Genomic DNA, 25,003 nt, shown 5'->3' with positions numbered 1-25,003 from the left:
CCAGGTTGTGAAGGATGAAGAAGATACCAGAGCCGAGATGCCTGGGACCAGGCATCTCTGTAAAATCTGTGATGGTGGGGGGGATCAGATATACTTAAATACACAAATCATTTTTTCTTCCAAAGACATAAAAACCACAATCTTCAGCACAGGTACTCCAACCTGCCCATAACAGCAAACTATTTATACCATAATATTTCCTCCTTTAGGATCCCAACACACACACAATTGATCTATTCATGTTTCATTGGCTCCCAAAACAAACAAACAAACAAAAATCCTTTACCAATAAAACAAGGCACATACTGCTACAGCTGCAGGATGGGACTAAAGAACAGGACTTTAAAGGTGTGAGGAATCAAGGCTTTACATTGAAACCACCAGGTTTTGTTCAGTCTTGAGACAAAAGGGTGAAGGAGGCATCGTATTGTGGCCTTCAGCTGTCCCGTGGAAGGTACAGAGAAGATGGTGTCCAACTTTTCTGCGGAGAGTAGTGACAGGACAAGAGGCAACAGAGACAAGATGAAGCATTAGAAATTCCAATTAGACATAAGGGAAAACGCTTTTCACCTTGGGGGTGGTCAGGCACTGAAACAAGCTCGAAGAGGCTCTGGCCCTCCATCCATGGCTCAAATGGACACAGTCCTCCGCAACCTGGTCTGACAGGACCAGCTCTGAGCAGGAGCTGTCCCATGACCTCCAGAGGTCCTTTCCAACCTAAATTACTCTGTGATTCCTTGAATACTACCTGCCACATTATGGCAATCAATCACCCTGAAAAATATCATTACACTGTACATCTTATTTATTAAAAAAATAATAAACTATAAATCTCAATGCAGGAAGCGCAAGCTTATGCTACAGCACAATGTTATTACACACCACCAGCAACCAGCACCATGTGCAATCATATTATATATGGCTATATAGGTTAAGGCTGTTGCTGCTGATAGTGGACAGGAGCAAGGATCTGCAAACTGTTTTCCAGAGAAGTGGTTGTCACTGCACAATCACCACGCCAGACCAAACAAGTACAGTGTGGGGGACACAGGACATAGCAGGAGCAGGGATGCATCAAATTGTGAGCAGAAGAGCTTTCTCCTTCATCTTTGATGACAATTCCTTCATCTTTGTAGGGTTTGGTGCCCTGAGGAAGCTGGGTCCCCTGAAACTGCTCCCAGCACCCTGGGTGGGATTCATTTCAGTGAAGCTGGGGTTTTCTGTTAGGTCAAGAACCTAAGGAAGTTCTTTAGATTCCCTCTGCAGTCTAAGGTGGGAGAAGCATGTTCAGAAGACAATCCATCCCGTTAACCTTAGACACCTCTCTTGTAGCAACATTCATTTGACTGGCTTTAAATTACGTGGATATGGAATGAGATTAATCGTGACCTAGAGGTGCTCGCTCCTTGCCCTTGGCCAGGATGAGGTGTAAACCACAAGCTGAGAGGTGAGCATTGCCATTTACAGATCTTTAAGGTCTTGGGGATTAGTCTCAGCCCAAGAGGTGCCTGAGAGTGGAACAGGGCCCACATCAGGGATGTCTTCTCCTGTGGCCCCTTTAGCAGCCAGGAGACAGGAAGAGCTCTGCTTCAGCGAAACAGCTGCTTCTTGGGGTCCCCAAGGCTCAGTGCGAGGAAGGAAACTGAACATCTTTCCCAGGCATTTCTTGGGCTTTGGTGTTGCCCAAAGAGGGATTATGATTTTCCTAGAGGTGGGCAGGCAGGAGCAGAAAGGAGATGAATTACTCCCTCAAGGTCACCAGTGGTGCAGGGGGCAGAGCTGGCAGAAGACACACATGATAGTTCTCCTCCTCCAGCCTCTTAACAGCTGGCAGTTTATGGTCAAGTGGTGGGGGCTGCAGATACATTTTTCAGACCTCTGCTTCTGAGATGAGTTCACATGCAGGCCAGGTGCTTATATCCTTGTATCAGCACCTATCTCGGAGTCTCTTTCTGAGCTTTCTTTAACATTCCTTTCCTGTCCAGCACCCTTCAGTTCATCCATTCTCTTGCTGCCAGGCAGTCTTCTGGGGCAAGCGGGGAGATACCGAAACCAAGACACAGCACAGTATTTGGTGCCTATGCCAAACGGAAGATCATAGACCTTGGAAACAAGCTGAGGGTTGTCCGCCTCTCCCTTGTGGCTACGGTTCCATGCCAGGAGCCCCCGCTCCTCCTGTGTTCCTGCAACAGCAAAACCAAGATAATTGTATTTAAAACAGCAGGTGTTCTGAGCACAGGACTACCTTGTGTGCCTCACACCCACTTCTCAAATCCCAGCCGACCCAGGGCAACGCACAGATCCCTTGCACTTAAACCCTTCTAGCTCCAAAGCTCTTTACAAAAATTCACTAATGAGGTTCCAGATGATACCTGCCTTCATGCAACAGCTCCCAGATAAGCAGTCTTCTCCGCTGCTTTCCATGGGAATCAAGTATACCAAGACAGGTTTTCACAAGCCGTGGGGGATCTAAGAAGTGTGTAAAAGTGGGGATTCATATAGTGCTAGGAAAACAAGGCTGGATGTTGACTGCCCAGATACTGTGGAGTGGGGGAATAAGGTTCAGCTAGCAATTACTAGTCAGTCACAGCATTTACCCTAGACAAGGAATTGCTAAGTGCCTGTAATTGTTGCAGCCGCTGAGTGCCTCTTGGGAAAGGCAGTGAGCACCCGCGTAAATTCTGCCTGGAGGAGCTGCAGATTGAGGGCTACTGGAAAATTAATGAGCCAAAAGGAGATCGGCTTTCCAAGAAGCCTGAGATGGTAAAAGAATCTGGTTAAAAGGGTGTCCTTCCTGCTCTTCTCCTGTAGCAGAAAAGAGGCTTTCCTCTCCTTACGGCATCCCTGCCCAGGCTCGATGAAAATCAGAGGCTCTTTGCTGGCTGTGAGGGCCAGCTGCAGGTGCTGTAGCCTGTCTTTGATCACCAGCCTTTCCTACTGCTCTCCACTGCTGTGGCACCAGTTCAGCATCAGTTTTAGCAGCTCTCATAAGGAGGCACACATTCGCTTCCACTTATTGCAGTTGCCTTTCTCTCTCCTTTCAACCAGCAACATGGGTCTAGGCTGGCATTTCCCCCAAAAGACATTTTCCCCAGATAAACCTTTTCCTCAGACTGGTTTATTAGTGAAAAATTAATTAGTTTTTGATAAGCCGCTGTTTTCCAGCCAGAGACCACTTCAGTGATGCCCCGTGTTCCTCACCCCACCCTGGGAGGAGTTCAGTCATACGGTGTTTCATGGTTGCTAGCACAGCTCCTACCCATATAGAGCAGTAGTCACAAAGACAAAAAATACTAGGAAATAAACCCTAGGGCAGGCACAAACTAGTAGCTTAGCTCATTTCAGCAAATCCTACCTGGAATGGTGTTATCAAGGATAAACCCCAGGAGTCCACCCACAAACATGCTGGTGGTGAGAAGCACCTGGATCACCTGGTCCAGCTGGACGATTCCTAGCAGAAAAACAAAGGTTTGGATAGTGGTGCAGAGAGATGCAGGTATGACCAGCAACACAGGTAGTGCCAAGAGGCTGCGAGCTGCATGCTTGTTTAGACAAGACTTGCAAATCCCAAAACAGAGCTTAAGTTTTGGCAATGTAAGGGAGATTGATCTTGCTGCCAGTTTCAGACCTAGTTTTATTCTGCATAATTATTCACTGACCCAGCTGCCAGTAGGCAGGAGATGGCTCATAAATACATTACAAGCCTATTAACAGTCCAGACCACAGCGCTGTCCCAGAAAAAGCTGCGTTCTGCTCCAAACAAATTCTGCGCCTCCACAACATAACAGCAAGTGGTTCCCTACAAAAGCACAAGCTTCAGTTCCCAAAGAAATACATGTATATTTAGCATGGGATTTCACCACAAGTTAATCAGATGTGACGTTTCTCTGTGAGATCACGAGCAAAGCTCAATGGCGCCGAGCATCTGATAGACTGTCTATTGAGCGTGTGACCTGTGGGCCCAGCTCGTTCAACAGCCCACCCAGCATGCCATCTCTTATATACCTTAAGAGAGGACACTACGGCCTTTGTGGCAAACACATTAGTCACATGAGACACAGTGAAGGGGTAACTGTTGGAGGACTGCAAATTTCAATAAAGTGAACTTGATGGAATTTAGTAGAGAGTCTGCTCTTGCATTTTGGAAGCATCAAGTTTTATTGTGTATAGCATATACGAAAGCCTCATTCATTGAGATCTTGATCAAGTTTCAGTCCTGGAGTATTCTCTTGCCCCATCCCAGGAACGTGTCCCAGGGAAGCGCTCTGCAATCATTAGCCCAACAGGAATCTGGCAAGGTGCAGTCAACTGATGAAGACCAGAGATTTCTGCACCAGGGCTGTGCATCACAGCAAAGGGCAAGAATAGCCCTCCCAGAAAGAAACAGGCAACAGGGTTTTATCAGGAAAAAATTTCATTTTAAAAGATTTCTCTACATCAGCCTTTGCTTCAGTTCTTTGCTTCAGTTCTATGCTACAGAAAATGCTTCTGAATTTGCTTCTTACCTGTTTCCAGCAGTGTACTATTTTTGCATGCCCAGTTGGGAACCGTGAGGCCAGCAAATAGAGCAAATCCAAAGATAAAGATGTTTCTGGAGGAGTTCATATCTGTGTACTGCACAGAGAAATTGTATACATTACATCTTGAATTACCCAAATCTGTGGATTACTGTTGTGTTCATCTGACATGCTGGGATATAAACAGTGCATGCAGGCGTGGACGCAGGCAGCAGCCCTGGTGCTGCTGGGGCATTACTGATCCCCTGATGCCAGCAAGCCCTGCCCCAGGCAGGGAGCCCTCTGTGATTTAGTCCCTCTGGGTACATCCCCTCATCATCACCCAAGGAACTGCCAAAGTAAATGCCTGCATTTGCTGCAGCATGTTTATATCTGATTCAGCCTGGTAAAAACCTGACTCAAAACCAAAGTACCCTTCCCTAGGGATGAAATGGCACCCGCACAGCTCGTTACCTGCAAATTGGAAATCCCCACTGCTGTGATAACTCCAAACATCACAAGGAACATGCCTCCGATCACAGGGGTGGGTATGCTGGCAAGCATTGCCCCAACTTTCCCAAAGATGCCACTCAGGAGCATGGCACAGGCACCGGCAATGATCACCATTCGACTCCCTACCTGGGGCAAGAGGAAGAGGAGGCAGTTAAGCACTAACTGGCACAGAGAGATGAGGGATAGCAGGCTCTAGTGCCAGCCTGCTGGGCAGGGGTTGCACCTCTAGCCAAAGCACCCAATGGTACATTCAGTCGCAGGTTCAGATGCAGCTGACGGTGAACTGGGGTGCTCACGCTGCATGGGGAGCATCAGTATTTGTCCACTAGTAAATATTTGTCATGAAAGGCACTCTGAGAGCAATTGTGGATCCACACCACTCTTTCCTACTGCTGTCAGGACTTTAACAGTTTGCCGTTAAACAAACAAAAAAATATTATTAAATTAAGAGCACATTGATACACACACAGAGCTTTGCTCTCACTCTGGCCTAGAAATGTCTTGGCACACCCACAGGCTGGCACTGCAGCCACCCAGTCAATTCACTGGACAATCCTTCACCAGGGTTTGGCTTGCCATCTAAAAATGGCTTTCAACAAGATATCCTACACTGATCCCTCCGTTCCTTGGAGACCAAGTTTTGGGAGACCAGGGCTGTCTGGCTGCTCCAATCCCAAGCTCTGGGATCTGATATATCCTTTCCATAGTCAACAAATGGCTAATAAGAAGTGGGGAGGTCTCTTGGTCTGTCCCTATCTCTCATCACCCATCTAGCTTCAGTAAAACCATTTTTTTCTCTTTTTTTCCCCTAGGAAGAGCCAGGGTGGCTTTTTCTGGGTTGGGCACTACAACAAAGATGGGATGAAGCACGGAGCAATGCCTTTCATTCAGATCTGTTAGAGCATGCAAATAGGAAAGAAAAAGAGGATCTGTCAAACAAAGGGATGAAAGAGACATTTACAGACTATGGAAACTAAAAAGAAAAGCAGCAATATTTGTTAGACTTTCAATTCAAGATATGCCTTGCCTCACCAAAACTTGGACAGCTTAAAGCATTTATAACATTCATGTCTTAGGCAGGGAAACTCCGTAATCCTCTGCAAACATTCTATAATTCAATTAAATATTTTAATCCCTCCCTTTAAATATCTGAAGAATGTCATATTTACAGGAAGGGCTTTTTGTGAATGCTTCCAACAAAAACACGCCCAGTAACTAGTAGTGTCTGGTTTTAAGCATTTCTTAAACATGTTCCTTTAAAATATTTTAAGCCTTACTTGATTGTGAAAGATAAATGAAAAAGATTTGGTGGGGAGGTTCAAAATCAAATCATGCATTGCCTTCAGGTGGGCTTTTTATATTCTTTGGCTTAAAAACTTGGGACATCATTACCATCAAAACTATAATTTAATAAAAGTCAACAGATCTATTTGTTCCAGGATTAGAACAAAGCTTCAGATTCCTTATTTGCCAAAATGTTGATTTACCCAGTATATGGAGTTGCCTTAAAGGCAAATTACCTAATCCACTGATACCACAACTGCGAACATATGCTGCTATGGCCTCTAGTTTAGAGTTTGCTTCAATTATGTCAGGAAAACAAGAAAATCAGTTCTCTTTCTTACAGTTGAAGAAACTGCACATTTCCCTACTGTGTATATGGTGACTCTGAGGTCTTTACCTCTCCTTAAAATCCTCCTCTTCTTTTCTTGGAAATTATACCTCAGTACTGGCATGCTGGGTTTGATCAAGAAGCTTAAATATAGGTACCTGGTGCCATTTAAGATGTCACATCTTGGCAGCTTCCAGCAGCTTCTCCTTGCCTTATCTGACAGCCCCTGTGGATGTCTAAGATCTCCAAAGATGTCTCGGCTGGTGCCGGACAACTCTGTTTATGCAGAGGAAACAAGTCCCTTACATTTCCATTTGTCATAAAAAAATGTATTTCCCACATAAAAACCAAAATGAACTCTGCCTTGTGCTCTCAACATGCCCATCTATACCAGCCAGAGCCTTTACACTTGCTGGAAGGCTGACTGAGATCAGGCTGTATTTTCTGCTCTCTTAAGTGTGAACAATGTGACCAGAGAGATCTAAGGGAAACATCTCTCCTGAGTCAGCAAGGACGCTATGTCGACCTGAAGGACTTAGCATTCATGGGAGAACATGTCCTGTAAACTGATAATTACGAGCCTGGGCATTTCTGCACTATGCTACATCCCATACATGTCAGTAAAGAAGGGGCTCAGGAATATGGTCAGTATGCACAGTTTCCATAGTGAGGAGGTACATGTGGTGACAGGTTAAACTGGACTCCATACAGACACCAAGACAGCTGCTGGAAGCAGCCACCTCAGTCAAACACTAATGCTTGAGTCTGAAAAATGGTTATTTTGAGTGAGCTTTATAAAATCCAGTGAAATAAGCAATGTTATAGAGTGGGAGCTATAAGTCAAATTCTGCATTTATTTACTGACTCACAGCTCTGCTGACATGACATTGCTTATTTGACAATGATTTAAAAACGTTCCCCAGTTGGCTGCTGGATGTACCCATCCCCTGACTGTAAAGTTTAGTGAAAATCTGTGATCTGATTGTCAAACTTGTCTCTGGAATTTTCTTTCCCTTAAAAGAGCAATAAGGTACTCAAGAGAGAAACAAAACTTTATAGAGAGGTATAAACATATGCCTGTCCATCACATTTTATAATCCCAAAGAAATAGTCTAACTTTCATGTAATTGCCATCCTTGGATTATAAAAATTCTGGAATTCGAAGCCTGATTAAATCTCTTCTCCTCTCCCTCTCCTCTCCATAAATATGTATAGGAAGACAGAGAGACACAGACAGACAGACAGCCTTTGATAAAGTCAGTCCTCAAGAAATTTCCAGGTTAGCGGAGGTGTAACATCACCTGAGCCAGCTGCCAGGGGTAACAGCAGTGTGTACTCATCCCATATGCAGGCCATAAGCAGAGAAAGAAAGAGTGGCCACCTCTGTTAGGTGATTTGGAGTGCTGCTGAGGAGGTCACCCATGTGCCAGGGCACCTTTTTCCAGTGTGCCTTGCAGAAGGTGGGCTAAGATCACATCCCGGGTCCAAGACATGCCCACGTCCACCACTCCTTTGCACATACACCCCCAGGGGCAACCTCTAGGAGGGCCAGGGCACTGCAGCCACCCCACTGCAGCAAGGCTCACCTTGGTGATGCCCAGGGCTCCCACATTCTCGCTGTATGATGTGGTGCCGTTCCCTGTCCCCCAGGCTCCAGCCAGAAGGCAGCCGATGCCTTCCACGCCGATCCCGCGGTTGATGGCATGCTTTGGTGGTGACGGGGCCCCAGACAGGCGGGCACAGGCATAGTAATCTCCCACAGACTCCAGCATGGAGGAAATCACCCCAGCTAAGATGCCAAATATCCCAGCCAGGCTGACGGTTGGCACTCCCCACTGGCCTGCAAGTAAATAGATGGTTTCAGCTCAGTGGTGCACGTTTGTCTCAAAATCTATTGCAGCGCAGGGGGGAGAACAGCAGGGATGCTTGTGGGTATTTCCCCGATTTTTGGCATTTCATCTCCCCCTGCTAGCTATAAGCAGAGGTGCAAGCTGGAGCAGGGAGTAGCAAGGTGGGAGGGGGAGAGGGGGGGCAGTGGTACCTGGGTAAGGCAGCCGAAACCAGGGAGCCTGGGATAAAACATCCCCACGTATGTCTGTCCGGGCCAGGTGGCCGTAGGCGGTGGGGTCGGCGGGGAGGACGTCTGTCACCGTCAGCACGTAGCAGAGCAGCCAGCTCAGGGAGAGCCCCAGCAGCACCTGCCCATCGCATGCAGCAGTGGGGTACGATTAGAGTATGGCTGCGGCACCGGCATGGTTGTGGGTGACAAGGTGTCTCCCCACCTGCCCCTTTCCCCTGCGCATGGAATGGAGGCAGAGGGATGGCAGGGGGTCCCGGTGGCCCTCCCTCCTTCCCTCCCTCCCCACGGTCAGGGCCATGGGGACCTTCTCCCCCTCTGCCCCCTTGCTGCACAGGCTGGGCTGGGAAGCACTAACTCTGCGGGATGTGAGTGGAAAGAGCCCAGGCAGCCTGGGGCAGGTAAGGCCAGTCCCTCTGCCACGATTGCCGTGTCTCCGAGATCCTCAACGTACCGGGAAGATCTGGAAGAGGTAGACCGGGGAGAGGTGGCACTTCTTGCCTCTCTGGTAAGATGGTAGTGGCACAGGGACATCTTTCAGGTACTGAGAGAACAGAACTATGAAAGCAATAGTCCTAGGACAAGAGAAAACCAAACCATGAGACAAAGTGGGTGCCCAGCTTCCTGCCTGTCGCCACATTAACTCAACACCTGCTAGCCAAGGACCCAGGACTCCAGAGGACCTCAAAAAACAGGCTCTCAGCACCAGAGTGGCTCCCCACTCCAACAAGCCTGAGGTGGAACAAGTTTTCCATCACACTATCAGTAACTCTTCTGCATTTGCAAATGTCTTTTTTTCTTCTTTTTGTTTCAAGACTGACCCCCTAGATAGTGCATCAGTGAGTGTAGCACAGTTGCAGGAAGCTTAAAAATTACATTTGAGTAAAAGAAAGGCCTGACAGACATGCAAGGTCCAGGCAGGGTATGTAGGAAATTGTGCCTGAACCTCTGCATAATTCAGATATACTGGAAATACGGGATTTATTGGTTTCTTGATTCCAGGTGCTGCTCTGCAAGTTGCAAAAAGCTCCTAAGTGGCACAGAGTAAAAAGGGATTGATTTGGCTGTGCAAGTCCCTGTTTTGAAAGAAAGAAATGCAGTGGGACTGTGGGGCTGCACGTGGTACCCACAGAGACCTCCCAGACGGTCAAGAAGGGGAGAGCACATCCCTCCGGTCTGCCAGGGCTGCACAGCAGAGGGGTCCGCCAAGGCAGGGGTGCTCACGTGTGCCCTCAGCAGCACCGGGGGCTCATTCTGGTGGAAGTGACCACGAGGTGCAGCTCCTCTCCCATCCCTCAGGTAGGACATCTCCTGTGAACAGCAGCACAGCTAGGCGCGCTCAGAGCAAGCCCTGACTGCCTCCAGGTGTCTTCCCCCCAGAAAGGGCAACCAGATGAAGCTGGAGGCTACCATATGCAGCGAGAGGGCAGGGACTGGGCATTCCACCTTGATTGCTGAGTTGGTAGAAGACCTTGGACGTTTTCCTCTTATGTTAACCAGGCCTCTGAAGGGCCTCTCATTTTTTTATAACAAGTCTAAATTGTATACATTGAGTGAATTAATCCTGATAGGATTTGGTGTGAACACAATCGCACCAGCTGAAGTACACTGACAGAGCAGGGAAAACTGGTCGTTTCCCATGCATGAAAAAGTGACGAACTATAGGTGCACAGGCAGGCAGAACGCCAGCCGTGCAAAGGAAACACTAACCTCCCCACTCTGCAAAGATGTGCCACAACATACAGCCAAAGGTTATCTATCAATCACAATCCAAAACACTGAATGACTGGAGGCAGAAAGTCTGAGGAGGAACTGGGTTCCATTTGTGCTTTCTAAAGCTACAGAGCCCAGACAGACTGCGTCAGTGCACATTTTGTGCATTTGCATTAACAAAGGTGCTCAGCAGCCTTATGAATCACTGCAGAGTCCTCGTCTATCTCGGGTAGGTGTCACTGCTTATTATTCAGGTTGCCTGACACATTGCATTAACAAACGCTATTTTGAGCTGCTTACACTTCTGCCTAACTTTACCCATTCAGGATGAAAATTTCCATGGAGAACATCTGCCTCAGGCCAAATATTTCTGGAAAAATGCATCCCAAACCTATTTCAAAGAGTGATGTTCAGGAAATAGACATAGTATATAGCCTGCATTGAGGTCATTTTGCCTTGAGCAGTAGCAGGCCTGCTTATGACCTGGAGCAGAAATTCAAGATTTAGTAGAACTTGTTCTTTGGGGTAAAGGATATTGCTCTTTCTCACAAAAATCTGCTCAGCTATGCTCAGTCTGTAACAATCATTATTCATCCCAGATCCCAGGCAGTCAGCAGAAACATCTCATTTGCAGCCCATAAAGATTCTGAGCTGTCTGCATACATCCAGGCCTTGCCCAGTGATGAACTGCGTACCAGGGAGAAAGTGAGCATGCACTAGACCAGTTTCTTGAGGCAGCAGTGGGTATCACCCACCATGGGGGTTCTGGGAAGGGTTGAACAGCAGCGCTGAGACCACATGGCTCATATCTTCCACGTTCTCCATCACCGCTCTCCCTCTTTCCCTAATGATACCCATGGAGCATCGAGAAGGCATCAAAAGAGGACACAACTGAGGTGGCTCAGAGCACAGTGATTAGGTTGAGGCTAAGGTATCTCAGTCAGGAAAGAGGACTGGGATTAGCACGGGTGGAAGATGGGACAGAAATGAACCAGATAGAAAGGGTGACCTGGATTGAGAGCAGGGACACGGGCTCAAGGACTGGGACCCCCTTAATGGAGCAGCACAGTTGGGCAAAGAGGTCAAGCAAGAGTTTGAGGTTAGGAGCCAGTGGCTGGAGAAGGGAGACAGAAAAAGGAGACAGTCCAGACAAGGATATACAGTTTGAAGGGAAAATTCAGGCTGGCTAAGCAAAGGGGCTAGGACAAACAAGATCTGGACAACAGGACAACAAGCAGAGATGCGGTGGGAGAAACAGTGGTGAAAGGAAAGCTGGGTTGCAGACAGGGTTTGGAGTCCTGTGGGGTGCTAGTGGAAGAGACCAGTTAGATGAGGAACTGGGGGTGGAAAAGACCAGTGGCTGTTTGGGGTCTGGGAGGGCAGGTGTAGGGAGGAGAAGAGAATGAGAGAGAAGTGGACTGGAGCACATCCCCACAACAGTGTGTTGCCTTCATGGGGCTGCAGTCAAGCCTGGCCCCCCAAGTCTCTGAAGGCAGCTCTGAAAGCACTAGTGAACTTATGGAACCCATAGAGAGGTTAACAACCTACTCCTGCTGCAAACTGAAATCTGCATTAGGGATCTGAAGGTGCCAAATCTGCAGGGGCACGATGTAGCGGCATTTCTACTTTTTTAACTCATTTCTGAACTACTAAGGAAATTCTGCCACCAAGCACACTCATGCAGAAGGGCACACACACACAAACAGCCCTGAAAACTGAAAAACACTGAAACTCAGTGCTGCAGTCACGTGCAGACATTTCCAGAGCCCCCCAGGCCCTCTGTGGAGAAAATATTTCCTCCTCTTCATGTGAAAACTATACATAAAGCATCAGCTATTTAAACTTGAGGAATACCTAACTCTGAGTGCTCAACTTTGTCATTTTAGGAATGTCTTTTCAACTTAAATAATGGGTGTATAAGACAGTGTATGCAGACAACTGTGACAGAGACAGTCCCCAGGAACCACACACAGGAAAGACTTGTTTTTCTACTGACCTATGAACTTCGGATTTTCACAGAAATCAGATTTTTTAACTCATTTTTAGGTTTTGAGGGCTCTAACCTCCCGGGGGATGGGGGAGAACTATGCCACACTGCTGCCTTGCACAAGCCTGACACATGTTAGCGCTCAACAAATAAACCTTGAACCCAGGGGAACTCTGCTACAGACTGTTGACACTTAGTTTCACATCAGAGGTAGGCGGCTTGTGTATGCTCAGCTTTTCCATAGGGAAGTGAGACTTACATGAATGCTATGCCCCAGTGCTGCCCAGCCTCGTTCCCGGCCGAGTCAAAGAGAGGTAGTGCGACCAAGGTGATGGTGGGGGCAATTGTCAGGGGGCCGATGAACCTCATCAGAAATCCAATCAGGCCAGAAAATCCAACAAAGATTTGAAAGCAGGAAGCTACAATGATAGCTCCTTGCACCTGGAAAAAGGGAGGAAGAGAGCAGTTTGAAAGGAGTGCCAGCTGCTGAGCCTTTCCTTCATAAGTCAGTGCAAACCCAGTGTGACAGCCAGGCTCAGCCTCCAGTGACAGACTCACACCGAGGCCTCCCGCTGGCTACAGCAAAGCCCAGCTGAGCATTACATGCAGGGAAGGACCACCGAAGTACCAGCACACCAAATCCCCCCTTGGCTGGTAGGTTTAGTCCTCACCAGGGCTAGTTTTGTTCCAGAGATCCCCTCCTCCTTATCCTCTTGGGCCACCCAAGCATGCATCAGTGACCCTGCACTCTCTCTTCCTGCCCCCTCAACACACAGGGGAAAAGCCCTTGGCCCCAAAATGGGAGCAGGGCCATGGTCTCCACTCATCCATCTGGGAAGGGCTTGAGGCACTTCAGCACACCGGTAGGGCAGGTGGGTCATTACAGCCTCTTTTTTTCTGAGTAACAGTTTCTCTCTGGGGACACATTCATCACCCTGGACTTTCCTGTGTTTGACAGTCACTGCTAAGCAGCCAGCAATTACATCCTGAAGTGCTGCTCACAGTCAGCTCCAAGCAGGGGACTTGGGTAAGGCTGCCCTCTGCCTTCACAGATTTATTGATAAACACAGGCGGGGTCCTCTGTGGTGCTGAGCACCTTCCCTCCCCTGGCCCCAAAGGCAAGAGAAACGCAGGGGACGGGGTGAAGCAGCCAGCTTGAAAGAAGGCAGCAGTGCCCTTGTGATAGATTTTCATGAATCAATAGGGAGGGCAGCCTGTGCCACACAGTAAATCCTTCATGAGCTCGCAGTGCTTCCCAAGTGCTTTGCAAAGCTCACCATGGAAGGGATTGACAGAGCCGAATTTAGCCACTTACTCTGTGGCAATAGATGTAGAACAAGGCAGTGAGATCCCTGACTTTTCCTCCTCTCTTTTGACTACCTAAGAGTGGCTGTTCTTTAACATTTACGGTAAGTTCTGCCCTTGCATTTCTTTTTACTAGGTTTCCTGTACTTAGAACCATTCTAGAAGTAGCAGTAGCTATAATCCAAGCATACGTCCCCGTTCTCCTACTAAGCCTATACTTACAAGAAAACATCTAATGGCCCACCAAGCACACCCCTTCCACATAGTAGACCCTAGCCCCTGACCAATTTCCTTGGAAACATCTTCCCTCTCTTCCTCAAAACAATCCATGCTCCATGGAGAAGGGATCTGGCTGGACCAGTGGAGACTTTGCAGGGGCCACAAATCAGCCGTGGTCTGCATGTCCCCTGTTCAGCAGCAGTGAAGCGCCTGCTTTTTTTGCCAGAGAATAGATGCTTAGGAAGCTGCAACAGGGTGAGAGCCAAGGCCCATTGGTGATAGAGGGCTCTCTATCACCCTGCCACGGTCAGGTGCTTTTCTGAAAGCAAACAGCCCCGACACAGAGCAAGTGCCACTGAAAATGTAATATACCTCTCGCATCCGCATCTGCCAGACTTCAATGAACTCTGGTGAAGAGGCATTCACCAGGGTGGCGTTCTGCGTCCAGGCAGGGCACTTCCACTTGGGGAGAGACAGCATGGCCAGTGTGGGTGTCAGGAATGCAAAAGTGCCTCCTTGAATAATAGGCAACCTGGAAGGAGAGCAGAGGGAAAAGATGATGAGCAAGAATGCTAGAAACCCAGCTCCATTAGGGTGAGAGAAATGAAAGCAAAATAAATTTTAAAAAAATCAGTCTGCCCATGGCCTCTGACAGTATCTTTTCACATGTTCTGGCAGGTGACCATGGGTGGGAATTGCTGCCCATAGCACTCAAGAGCAATGACCTGGGGGGAAGATCTCAGGTTCAAACACAGGCAATGCAGGAGCGCATCAGTGCTGCAGTCAAACTCTGATACCCTGCATTAAGGAAAAAGTAGTCCTCCTAAGGTGTGATGAGACCATGGAGCTGCACAGAGTAAAATAACAAAGGGGGAAAAGCTGGAGGAGGAGAGAAGACCAAGGAAGAAAGATGGCAAGACTCTGAAGCAAAGCTCAGAATCAACCTAGGCTCAAATCTTGCCAAATATCTAGTTGCTTCCTCTGCCCCCTTCAGCTGCCTCAGTTTTCTTCACAACCTGCTCATGAACACAAGGACATGCCCTGGCTACTCCTCACACCACAACCATCTTCAGACTAAGGGCAGTAGAAAATGTGATTTGGCTTTTAGTTCACCAGATTTTAAAGCTAATTCCTCTGCCCTGACACTGGAAAGGAGAACTGTATGGACACATCTGAGCGTGCTGACTGGGTGAGACCTTGGCTCTCCCTCCATGCCACATGTCTCCTGGCTTCGAGTAACCCTCAGCCTGGAAACTCTTCAGGCTAGCAAGGAGCCCACACCTCCAGAAGTGCTCAGCACCGGCTTTGTACAGAGCTTTGCACAGTGGAGCTGCTCCTGTGAGCTACGCCAGCCTCTTCTCTTTCTACACATGGAGAAATGGAGACAAAGACCTAAAAGGCCAGACTGGCTCTTCAGGCTTTAAGCCCCAGAGGAACCGCTTCTTGAGCCAGGAGCTCTCCCGGCACCTTCTCAGAAAAGCAGCGGGGCAGCAAGCCGTGTGAGGGCTTCTGCAGGGCATGGACTTCCCTGAAGCAGAGGCATTTCCACCATTCTCTGGAAAGCAATGGAAAATAAGAGATGGCATAGCTGTTATAGCAGCATGTCTCCATCACCTAAAACAAATATTTACACCACTGCAATTACTCATGCCATGCACAGCCAAAGCACTGTTGAACTTTGCCGGTAAATGATATTGAAGTATCAGTCATCTGTAGAGTCACTTATTTACAGTATTTGGCCAAATATGTTGCAGCCTTCAAAGGATTTGTCTGGGTAAGGCAAAAGACAAAAAGAAACAGAGAAGGCCCAGTGCTGAAGTTAACAATAGATGTATAGCTCCTGCTGCATCGGCCCTCAAGCTATTTCACAGCCAGTGCTGGAATGGGTGGGCTGAGAGCAGACTGGGGTGGTGAGGTGGTGCATATGGCGCACGCTGAGCTCTTTCCAGTGAGGTTTGCAAAAGGGAAACTTGCAGGTTTAGGGAAGGAAATACTATGCTCTGATCATCACTACATGATGTCCGAGCATCTGCTAAGGGAGGCTCACCATAATGGCAAGCAACTGTGTCTCCCCTCAGGGAGCCTCTTGGACAGTGTCTCCAGTGACTGCCTGGGACCTGTTGCTGCTTTTTCATGCTGCGTAACATGACTGAGCTGCAAGTTGCAGTTCATCAGGCTTTTCCCTTGGCTGTTGCTTCTGGAGGGCTGCTTCCGAACCACACTCGCTTTTGGTGGGAAACTCCCCGTGTTCGTGGCCAGTTCCCATCCATTCATTCCTGTGCCAACATTGCCTTTTAGCCAAAATGATTTCTCCCTGCCTGATTCCCCCCGCTTGTCTCCCCAGCTAGTTGTGGGCTGCAGCCATGCCCCTCAGAGCTGCCACTTTGCCATGCTAACCAGGCCAGCCTCTGCAAGACCAAATGTCCCTTCCCCATGCCACATTAACAGATCATCTCCATACCTCTTCTCCTCTGAATTAGTCTTTCTTAAATATGGACACCAGGAAACACACCAAGCACTTAGCTGAGGGCTGCCCAGGGCCTCGGAGAATGGCACGTATGTTTTCCAGGAAGAAGCATCCCCTCCAGCTTGTTATTTACCACTTTTCTAGCTGTCTTGTTGGTGACTTACAGTTATCAACTACTATGGGGTTTCAGAAAACAGTAAAAAGAGAAAAAAAAATCTGCTTCCAAGTGTCTCCTCAGGCTTTGTTTGCCTCTGGCCACAACACAGGCTGAGTCCCACCTTTCTGGCAGGAGCATCCTCACATCTTACAGTCGGGGCCAGCCACAGGGCAATTGCATCCTCAGCACAGCAAAATTGTTGGCGGGGGTGGGGGGCGGGGCCTGGGAGGACTCCAACCTGAATTGCACCAGCAGCCACAGCCACGATCATGCACTCCAGCCTGAATTTAACTGAACTGAGAAGAACCAGATTCTCTCTTTATTGTGGCCAAGGTGTTCCCTCTCCTCCACTCATCCCATAGGAATGTAGAAGAAGGGGAGCACCCTCTGGGGACAAGTTTGCTTACAGCCACTTCTTAAGATAGACAAAGATGGTAAAGTTGCACGGGGAGAAGAAACAGGAGGAGTAAAAACATTGTGTGGAGCTGGCAGTTGACCAGTGATTTGTTAGTAGAAGAATTTTGACAAAGTCACTCAGATTTGGAAGCCAAAGAATGTGTGATTTTTGCCTTTGAAGCTAGAAACACAGGTTCCCACCATATTGGAGGAAAAAGCAACCTGTGGAAAGATAGAAGCAGCCCAGAGTTATGACAAGGGAATTAAGAAATTTTGCAAGCAAAGATGCAGGGTCTTTGTGGCAAGGGGGAGTACTTGCAGTCATGTCTCTTATTAAGCACTTCATTTTCTGGGCAGTGAACGGCAACTCCATGCTCATCTCCTCTCCCTCGGCTCTTCAACAGCTCGGCAGCAAAGAGGATTTACCTTGCTTACATTCAGCCTGTGTCACAAATCCCTGAGCATGGAAAGTGATGCCGCTGAACAGGATGTGCTATAGAGCTCCTTCCTGAGTCCCTAGGCAGTGGCAGATGGGCTTTAGTTTCTCCCAGTTATCCCCTGCCCCAGAGTTTCTGTCCCTTGATCCTGAGCCCAGATCAGAAGGGCCCTGCCTCAGCTGGAGGATCCCTGGGGTAAGGAGCAAGTAGATACTGTTTACTGCATGTTTCAATACTTCATTGTTTTGCAGGACAGACTCCTTAAAAGCCCGACAAAAGCAGCATCAAGTACCAGGAGACACAAAAGTCAGGACAGTGAAGTAGCCCTGCAAAGCTATCACATACAGAAATTTCAGGGTGCTTTGACATGTGCTCCCATTGCCCAAGGGTAGCAAATGATAAACTCTACAGCAGAGTGGTGGCGAGCACGTAGCAATTGCATCTACAAACTGTTTTGTCGCATTTCCCATTTCTTGCATTTGGCCTACCTGACTCCAAAAAGGACTTGCAGCAGGGTGCAAATCCCAGAGACAAAGAAGATGGTGCTGATCAGGTGGCTCTGGGTGAGAAGGTCATGCTGGAGGCAAAGCTCTTTGGAGAGGATCAGCGGGATGGCTACGAGACCTCCCATGGCTGTCAGGAAATGCTAGGAGCCATAGAGAAAGACTGGGTGAAGGACACAGAACTGGCTGTACATTATTACTGTGCTGTTGAGGGAAATCTGAAAACAATTCACAGATTTGTGTTCATGCACACTGGTATTACCCATCCTACTTTTTGGCAGCTTTAACGCTCTCTTAGGGCCTGTTCCAAAACACCTACAAGAACTGCAATGCACGCCGACAGACTTCTGCTTTCCATGCCCAAAGACCTTTTATAGTGCTCTGGACTCCCCAGATCACTGTTAGACACAACCAGCTTATCTCCAGCACGTTCAGACAAGCTGTCGGGGCTAATCTTCCAGGAAGGTGGGGACATCCTAAGGTAGGGACACAGAGTGATCAGGCAAACTGAATGCAATATTTCAGTCCATCTCATTTGCACCACAAAGGACAACATTAAAAGTTGGCAAATTGGAACTACTAGTTCTTTGCTATCAGCAGCTTTTCTCACACAGTGCAATTATGGATAACCATAAAAAATGGACACCATGAATGGGAAAATGAGGCATTGCCTTTTTCAGAAGTCACAGACATATTTCTGCAATGACCTTCAGTTAATTACTAAATGTGAAAATAATTTTTCAAACTTATTTTTCCTTTCAATATTAACCTTAGTTGTTACTTCTCAGCTCAGAGCACAGGACTGCAGTGGTGGAACTGGTGGCACTCTGAAACTCACTGTGTTCATTAGAGGTATGTTTTATGAAAATTATGAGGCAGATGTAATCAGAAAACCTTGGTTTAATACACTCTAAATTTGAGACAACCGTTTAAGGAAACTAAGTACAAAATGTCCACCTAGCTCCAGGCGTCGTCCATCATTACCTTAATCACTCAGAGGTCTCTCTTCCCTGAGGCTCTGTACCCAGAGTGGCCCTGGGTCATTTAATGTGCCTGGGCGTGGACACCAACCAAAGCAGCGTGGGCCCTTCTGCTTAGTTTTTATTGCCATGGGAATGCAGAAGTTCAGAAGCCCTTACACTTTTGGCTACACTCAGATGAGGTATCTGGCCTGTTCTTACTAACTGTTCGGCCCCAGCCCTGGGACTCTTCCTTTCCATTTGCACTTCAAGGGGCGCAGTGTAGCTGCGGGTGTAAGGATAATGGTCGGTGCTCAGCAAGTGGTGGTGGGAAGGACTTGAGTTCATGGAGATCCAGCCCCACAGCTCCAGTCATGCCCAGTAACAGTAGAGCACTCCCAAATTCAGGTTTCACCCCCACTGACCAGCTGAACAGTCAATTAAACTTCCACCCATCCCCACCTCCATCTGCTCCCCTGCCGCACCTGAATGCCCAGCAGGATGCACAGGTACCAGGGGGGCACATCCATGACAGTGTAGGCAAGCTTGCTGCTGCCACGGCCCTTGCCCCTGCCTTCCTCTGGGCTCCAGGCAGCACGATCTGGTGAGAAGCAGTAGTGGCTCCCATCTTCAACCTGGACAACAGAAGAGACCCTTCGTCCTTAGCTGCAGCCCAGCCCTGCAGGCACCCAGCAGCCACCTCTCTTGCAGCCACGCTCCACATCTTGCAGGAAAACCTCGTATGTAGCTTTCAACAATGCCAGGATAATAAAGAAGAGCAAGGGGGTAAATTAAAACAGAGATACAAACACCTGTGGAAAAATTTTATATGCATGTGTGCGTCTAGACCAGAAGAAACATTACAGGGTTCCTCAACCTCAGAGAGACACCTGCACGAGGTGCATGAGTATCATTAATGTCTAGCTAAGGATGGAGAAACGGCAATCAGAAGCAATGACGAGTGTGCAGTGGATTAATCAACAAAAGGTGCATTGTCCCCTGGTCTCTGTCCCTCCTGGTTGTCCCACCCAAACAGTACTTTTTATAAAATGCACTAAAACAACTTGGCTACCACTAATTACAGAGTAGAAGCAGGTTTTATATTTAATTTTCTTAAGTCTTCTCTTTCCAGTCTCCTTACACTCACCCTTGCAATGGCCGGCCTTGATAAACACACCTGCCCTTTTTCTTACTGGAAATCTCTCTCCTGCAGAGGAGCCACGTGAAACACATGGAACAGGTAGCCCTGGCGTCCATGTCAAAGGAGCCAACTCAAACCAGGGCTACTGGGGTGCTGCCCAAGCTCGGCTGCCTGCCATGGGGAATGGCACCTGGAGGATTCAGGAAACAGCCTGGGGACCTGGGGGCTCAGGGAGGTGCCAGGGTCTGAAATAGCTCCCCAGGAAGGCTCAGATCCCGTCCTAGGCAGCCAGCAGCCACAGGGCTCCCCAGGGAACTATACGCCTTACAGAGTTTATTTATACAAAGAGACATTTTGCCAAGGAAAGCAAAATAGTGCTTTGCTTCCATTGCCACAGCTTTTAAGCTAAATAATTGCTCCTGGTTGTCTGCTCCTCCTTCCAACCCACCCCGACCCCTGTGTACACACACACACACATTGCCTGGGCACACACACATGCACACACACAACCTGCCTGTGTGTGCACACACACATGTGGTAGCGGGAGGCTGCCTGGAAAGCCACAAAATTTTGAGCCAAATGCAAGAGCTAATTAAGATCCCAAACCACCTGTTTTATCAACCCTTCTCCAGCTAGTGGGTCTTCAGTAAGCTGGCAGCAAAGGGCTTTTCTAGGCTGGGATGCCCTGCTTCATCAGGCAGGGATGGAAACCTGCTGTTAGGAGGAACTCAACTTTCTTTTTTTTTTTCCTTTTTCATCCTTCAAGTCCTGTTGGAACCTTAAGACACAAAAATGTCCAGCAAAGCGAGGGGGTTGCAATAATGCTCATGGCCTACCTACCAGTGGAGGCAAACAGCTAATGCTGCGGTCAGGGAATAGGGTGTAAAATTAATGTTACATTTAGTTGTAAATTTTGCAAGTGTGGTAGATTAATCCTGAAAGACTTCATCATTTGCCTGAAGCCTCCAGGTTTCTGTTCTCACAGCTGAGTCTCCAAAGTCCCATTTTAGATCACACTGTTTAAAACATGCTATGTAATACCTTTTAAACACAGTGTATTTATCCAGCCTAGGCAGGCTAGGAGCATTACAGGTACTTCAAAATAGGTGAAGACAGAGTTAATTCAAACTGAACTCAGGCATGAACTTCAAGAGCAAAAGGCATTCCTGAGTAACTCCCTGTGGAGACATTTTCATTTAGAACAAGAAAGCCTGAGCCATGGATTAATAAATGTACAGCAAGGTACTTAACACTGCCCATGCACTGAGTTATCTGGGGACAGCTACTCCTGAATACCAGAGTAGATGAATCTGAAGCTAGTCAGACAGCACTAAGCTCCTTTCCTTGCATTGCAACTTTCCCTGCGTTAACCAGCAGGCATATTCCAGCCAGGCAGAGCCTGTGCCAGTAACAGCCCCACATGACCATCACATGAAGGCCTGAACCCCCGGGAGCTGGAGGGTAGTGAGTGAGCAGGGCTCAGTGGGAAAAGGATGTGAGCGGAGATAATGGGATGAGACAGGACCAGAGGCAATGGGCTCAGACTGAAACACAGGAGTTCCCGTCTTAACATCAGGAAACGCTTTTTCACTATGAGTGTGAGTAAGTACTGCACAGGCTGTTCAGGGAGGTTGTGAAGTGTCCACCCTCAGAGATACTGAAGAAGTGTCTAGGCACAATCCTGAGCAACTGGCTCTAGCTGACCCTGCTTGAGCAAGGGGGGTGGAGAAGCTGACCTCTAGAGGTGCCTTCCAACCTCAGCCAGCCTGTGATGCCGAGATGCTGGGAGGAGGACAAGGCAGGAATAGTCTGGAACAGGAAAGGCAAACTGCTGCTGGTGGTTCTTAGCCCAGCTTCCCCCATGAACTCAGGGGACCAGGACACCCTCCATGGGCCTCTGGCTCCAGGCACAGCATCAGGGCCCTCAAGAGCATCTTAAATAATCACTGAACTGAAACTAAGACTGCTTGAACCACAGGTGAAAGATCTCTGTCTTCTACCTCCTTTGGGGTGATTCAAACCGGAGGAAGTCACCAGCCTGTTCTGTATTATGACACAACAGGTAGAAATGGAGACCCTGTTAACAACAGCAAAAGAAAACCTCTGACTTGCTCTGAGCACTTCCCTGAGGCTCTGCCCATGGCTGGCATAGCACCCCCACCTCCGCTGCTCACGGCAAGCCCACCAAGGCTTATCCAAGAAATGGGAGACTTGTACAGCAGAGGTTAAATGCCTCCCTCAAGGCCCCCCAGGTGGGTGGTCTGTACCAAGGTAGCAAGAGGGTTGCAGGACCCCACTTCTTCACACCTGCTGTCAGAACACAAGCAATGCTTTTAGTCTCTAATGGAGGCGAGTCCTGCTGTGAGAGAGGAAGGGAGCTGCCGTGCCCCAGGCCCTTGCCTCATGGCTGTTATAGCCTGCAGCATTTCCAGTGCACTGCACACCCCTGAACTGACATATCACTGACTATCATTTACAGCTTTTACTACCCTGCTATAACTCTACAGGGTGCCCTCTCCTGCTGACCCCCAAATCTCTTTTTCACCCACCTCTGACAATTCACCTCACTAGAAATAGATCCAGAAGACAAAGAAACACATTCTTCACTAGGCTAAATTTCTACTGTGATTTTACTAATTAGTACATAATATGCTGTACCCAGGGATGCAGCCACAAGGAGCCACAAGCTAGCTTGCTTTTCAGTACAGATACACTTGTATTACCATTTATCTGTGCTATAATTTTAGAAATAATAGAGAGAAAAGAAGTTGAAAAGGGTGTCAGAGAGTAGAAAGTATGCTGAGTCTGCAGCAGCAGGCTGTAGTAAGGAAACAATTCCTCAGATTCCTGATGATAAAGGAGCAGAGACAGACATTTACCACACACCAGCATCCTTGCAGCCAGTCCGAGCCCCCTGGCTTTCCCTTTCTCCTCCTTTCGCAGGGCTCACACCTGTTTATGCAAGAATTACCCTTCAGAGACAAGCAGACTCACCACGAAGCCGGGGTTATCTAGCCCGTTGAGCTCTTTGTCTGAGGAGGGAGTCATGCCTTCACCGACTGCCTTGAAAAAAGGAAGACTGGTAAGACGAGGAAAGCCTCCCAAATGGCCACTTCTCCCAGCCAACACAGCCCTAAAGGAGCAGCATGAGAAGATGCAGAAGCTGGACCCTGGGAGTCAACCAGCACTCAGTCCTAGTTATTCATGTGAGCTGTATCGCAGCAGCACTTCCTTTCCCTTGGCTTATATAAGTGACTCTCTTTCTCCAGCTGATTAGAGGACCGGCATTCAAACCTAACTGGAAAGCAGCCCTTCCCTGAACTGTGTGAATCTGTGACTGATGGCAGTAAAAAAAACTTCTCCCATAGGTAAGGATGCTGAGGGGGCATCAGAGATGTGAGACGTTTCCGGCTTTTTCTGGGACAGCCTTGAAACTTGTTGCTTCATTATTGATTCAACAGGAACTTGGCAACTTACATTTTCCATGTGGGTTGGGTCGGTTTGAAGAGCTTTGTGGTGATTTTTAGAAAATTGTCTCTAGATGGTTTCACTTTTTCTGCATGTAAACTGCTGTGTATTTTGGCTTAGGTACAAACACCATCATCTTGTGTGATAATCCTATTATAACATGAAAAGAATGAGGATTTTACCAGGAACCTATTTAAGGCAGCAACCAATAATCAAGTCATCAGAACATGACACCAGGGAGGTATAAAAGACATAAGCTTGAAAAAGGACCGTTCCAGGTCATCTGATTATCTCCATTCAGCTCAGAATCCTAGCTGAATGGTGATCATCTGATGGCCTGAAATACAGTTACACTCCTCTTAATAAGTAGCAAACGGTGTTTAACGCCCCATCAAGCAGTCCTAATCACCTCACCCCAGCCCTTCTCAGATGGAGCATCTCTTCAGTTTCATGGCTTCCCCGAAGCAGTGAACTTCCCAGACCAAGGGCTGCAGAGAGCCCCTGTGGAGAGGGGCATGCTGTCACTTACGCCCACTGACCGCCCATTGGGAACTTCTCCTGGTTTCCACGCAGAAAGCAGCATAACTGAAATAAACTCTGCTCTCTGTTTCTGTTGTAAAGCTTTGGTATCCTCAGACCTTCTCTTCAGACCAGGACTGCATTACAGGATGAGACAACCTTTCCCTAAACGCCATCAGTGATGCTACGAGCAGCTGGACAGCTAAATGTTAAGGCACCAAAATCAACAGATGTTCATGGCTTTGCTCTATCTCCTCTCTGAAGACCCATCATATAGGAATCTTCCTGTATTTTTAGCTTCAGGGGGTGCATTTCCAGGCCCACTAATCTTGGCACAAGGCCACTTTTTTTCTGCACGCTGTAAACAAGAACTCTCTTCCTGGTCAAACTACCCTGGACACCTTCACCCTCAACTCTACTAATTCCCAGCACAGAGGGAGCAGCACAAAAACCCCCTATTGTACAGACTTACTCGTCTCTTGTTATCCAGTGCACTGCATGGCTGTGGTTCACTGGATATTTACTGTTTCATTGTACATACTGGCGGTGTCCAGTGAAGGTGTACCATCGCAAGGCATTGCAACAGGAGCATTGGATTTATTTGTTCCTTTTTGAAGGTACATTCCTGCTTGCATTTCTCAGTGGATACAGTGCAGATCTCCAAGCAGCCATCCAAATCTGTCTGTTCTGATACCCTCCATTAACCCTACTCCACTGCATGAATCAGCCACTCTCTGTGCCTCACAATCTCTCTTGTAGAATTTTTTTGTCAAGCCATGGCACAATATTCCTCTGGGGCTAGTCTGCCTTCCCACTAGATTTTTATGAGACCTCTCATCAGAAAACTCGTCCTCATAATTTCACTCCAGTATCTGTTCAATGACTCCTCAGTCCTGCCATAACTTTGTTTTTAGATGAGACCCAGGCATTCAATAACCAGGGTTTCTTCTCCTCTTTGGTTGTATAAACCTGGGTAACACCCAAAGGTGCAAGTGCATAACATCACCTGTGTCATCTAGACTAGCATGTAAAAT

The 25,003-nt window shown here is 48.0% G+C and overlaps 1 protein-coding gene across 1 annotated transcript; it reads right to left on the bottom strand.

Moving 5' to 3' along the window:
- Nucleotides 1-228: 228 nt before the first annotated feature.
- Nucleotides 229-23,296, bottom strand: LOC101922138 (solute carrier family 23 member 1-like). The gene is made up of 12 exons (XM_005237356.3): nucleotides 22,977-23,296; nucleotides 19,327-19,476; nucleotides 17,868-18,025; nucleotides 14,295-14,454; nucleotides 12,658-12,839; nucleotides 9,153-9,273; nucleotides 8,663-8,819; nucleotides 8,208-8,461; nucleotides 4,971-5,135; nucleotides 4,506-4,614; nucleotides 3,356-3,451; nucleotides 229-2,183 (listed from the first exon to the last, which is right to left on the bottom strand). Exons 1-12 carry the CDS (start codon nucleotides 23,028-23,030, stop codon nucleotides 1,915-1,917), a joined length of 1,875 nt encoding a protein of 624 aa, XP_005237413.1. The 5' UTR covers nucleotides 23,031-23,296; the 3' UTR covers nucleotides 229-1,914.
- Nucleotides 23,297-25,003: the final 1,707 nt, after the last annotated feature.

This window comes from Falco peregrinus, chromosome 6 (genome assembly GCF_023634155.1).
Source record: "Falco peregrinus isolate bFalPer1 chromosome 6, bFalPer1.pri, whole genome shotgun sequence".
NCBI lineage: Eukaryota > Metazoa > Chordata > Aves > Falconiformes > Falconidae > Falco > Falco peregrinus.
This window is presented reverse-complemented; position numbering and strand designations above follow the sequence as displayed.

Bases quoted from the DNA above. Each gene is read 5' to 3' on its own strand.
- LOC101922138 (XM_005237356.3), bottom strand. From the start codon at position 23,030: ATGACTCCCTCCTCAGACAAAGAGCTCAACGGGCTAGATAACCCCGGC. The intron at 19,477-22,976 runs GTGAGTCTGCTT...TCTGTTGTCCAG, and splicing joins TAGATAACCCCGGCTTCGTG to GTTGAAGATGGGAGCCACTA. The intron at 3,452-4,505 runs GTAAGAAGCAAA...TTTTTCTGCTAG, and splicing joins TAGTACACTGCTGGAAACAG to GAATCGTCCAGCTGGACCAG.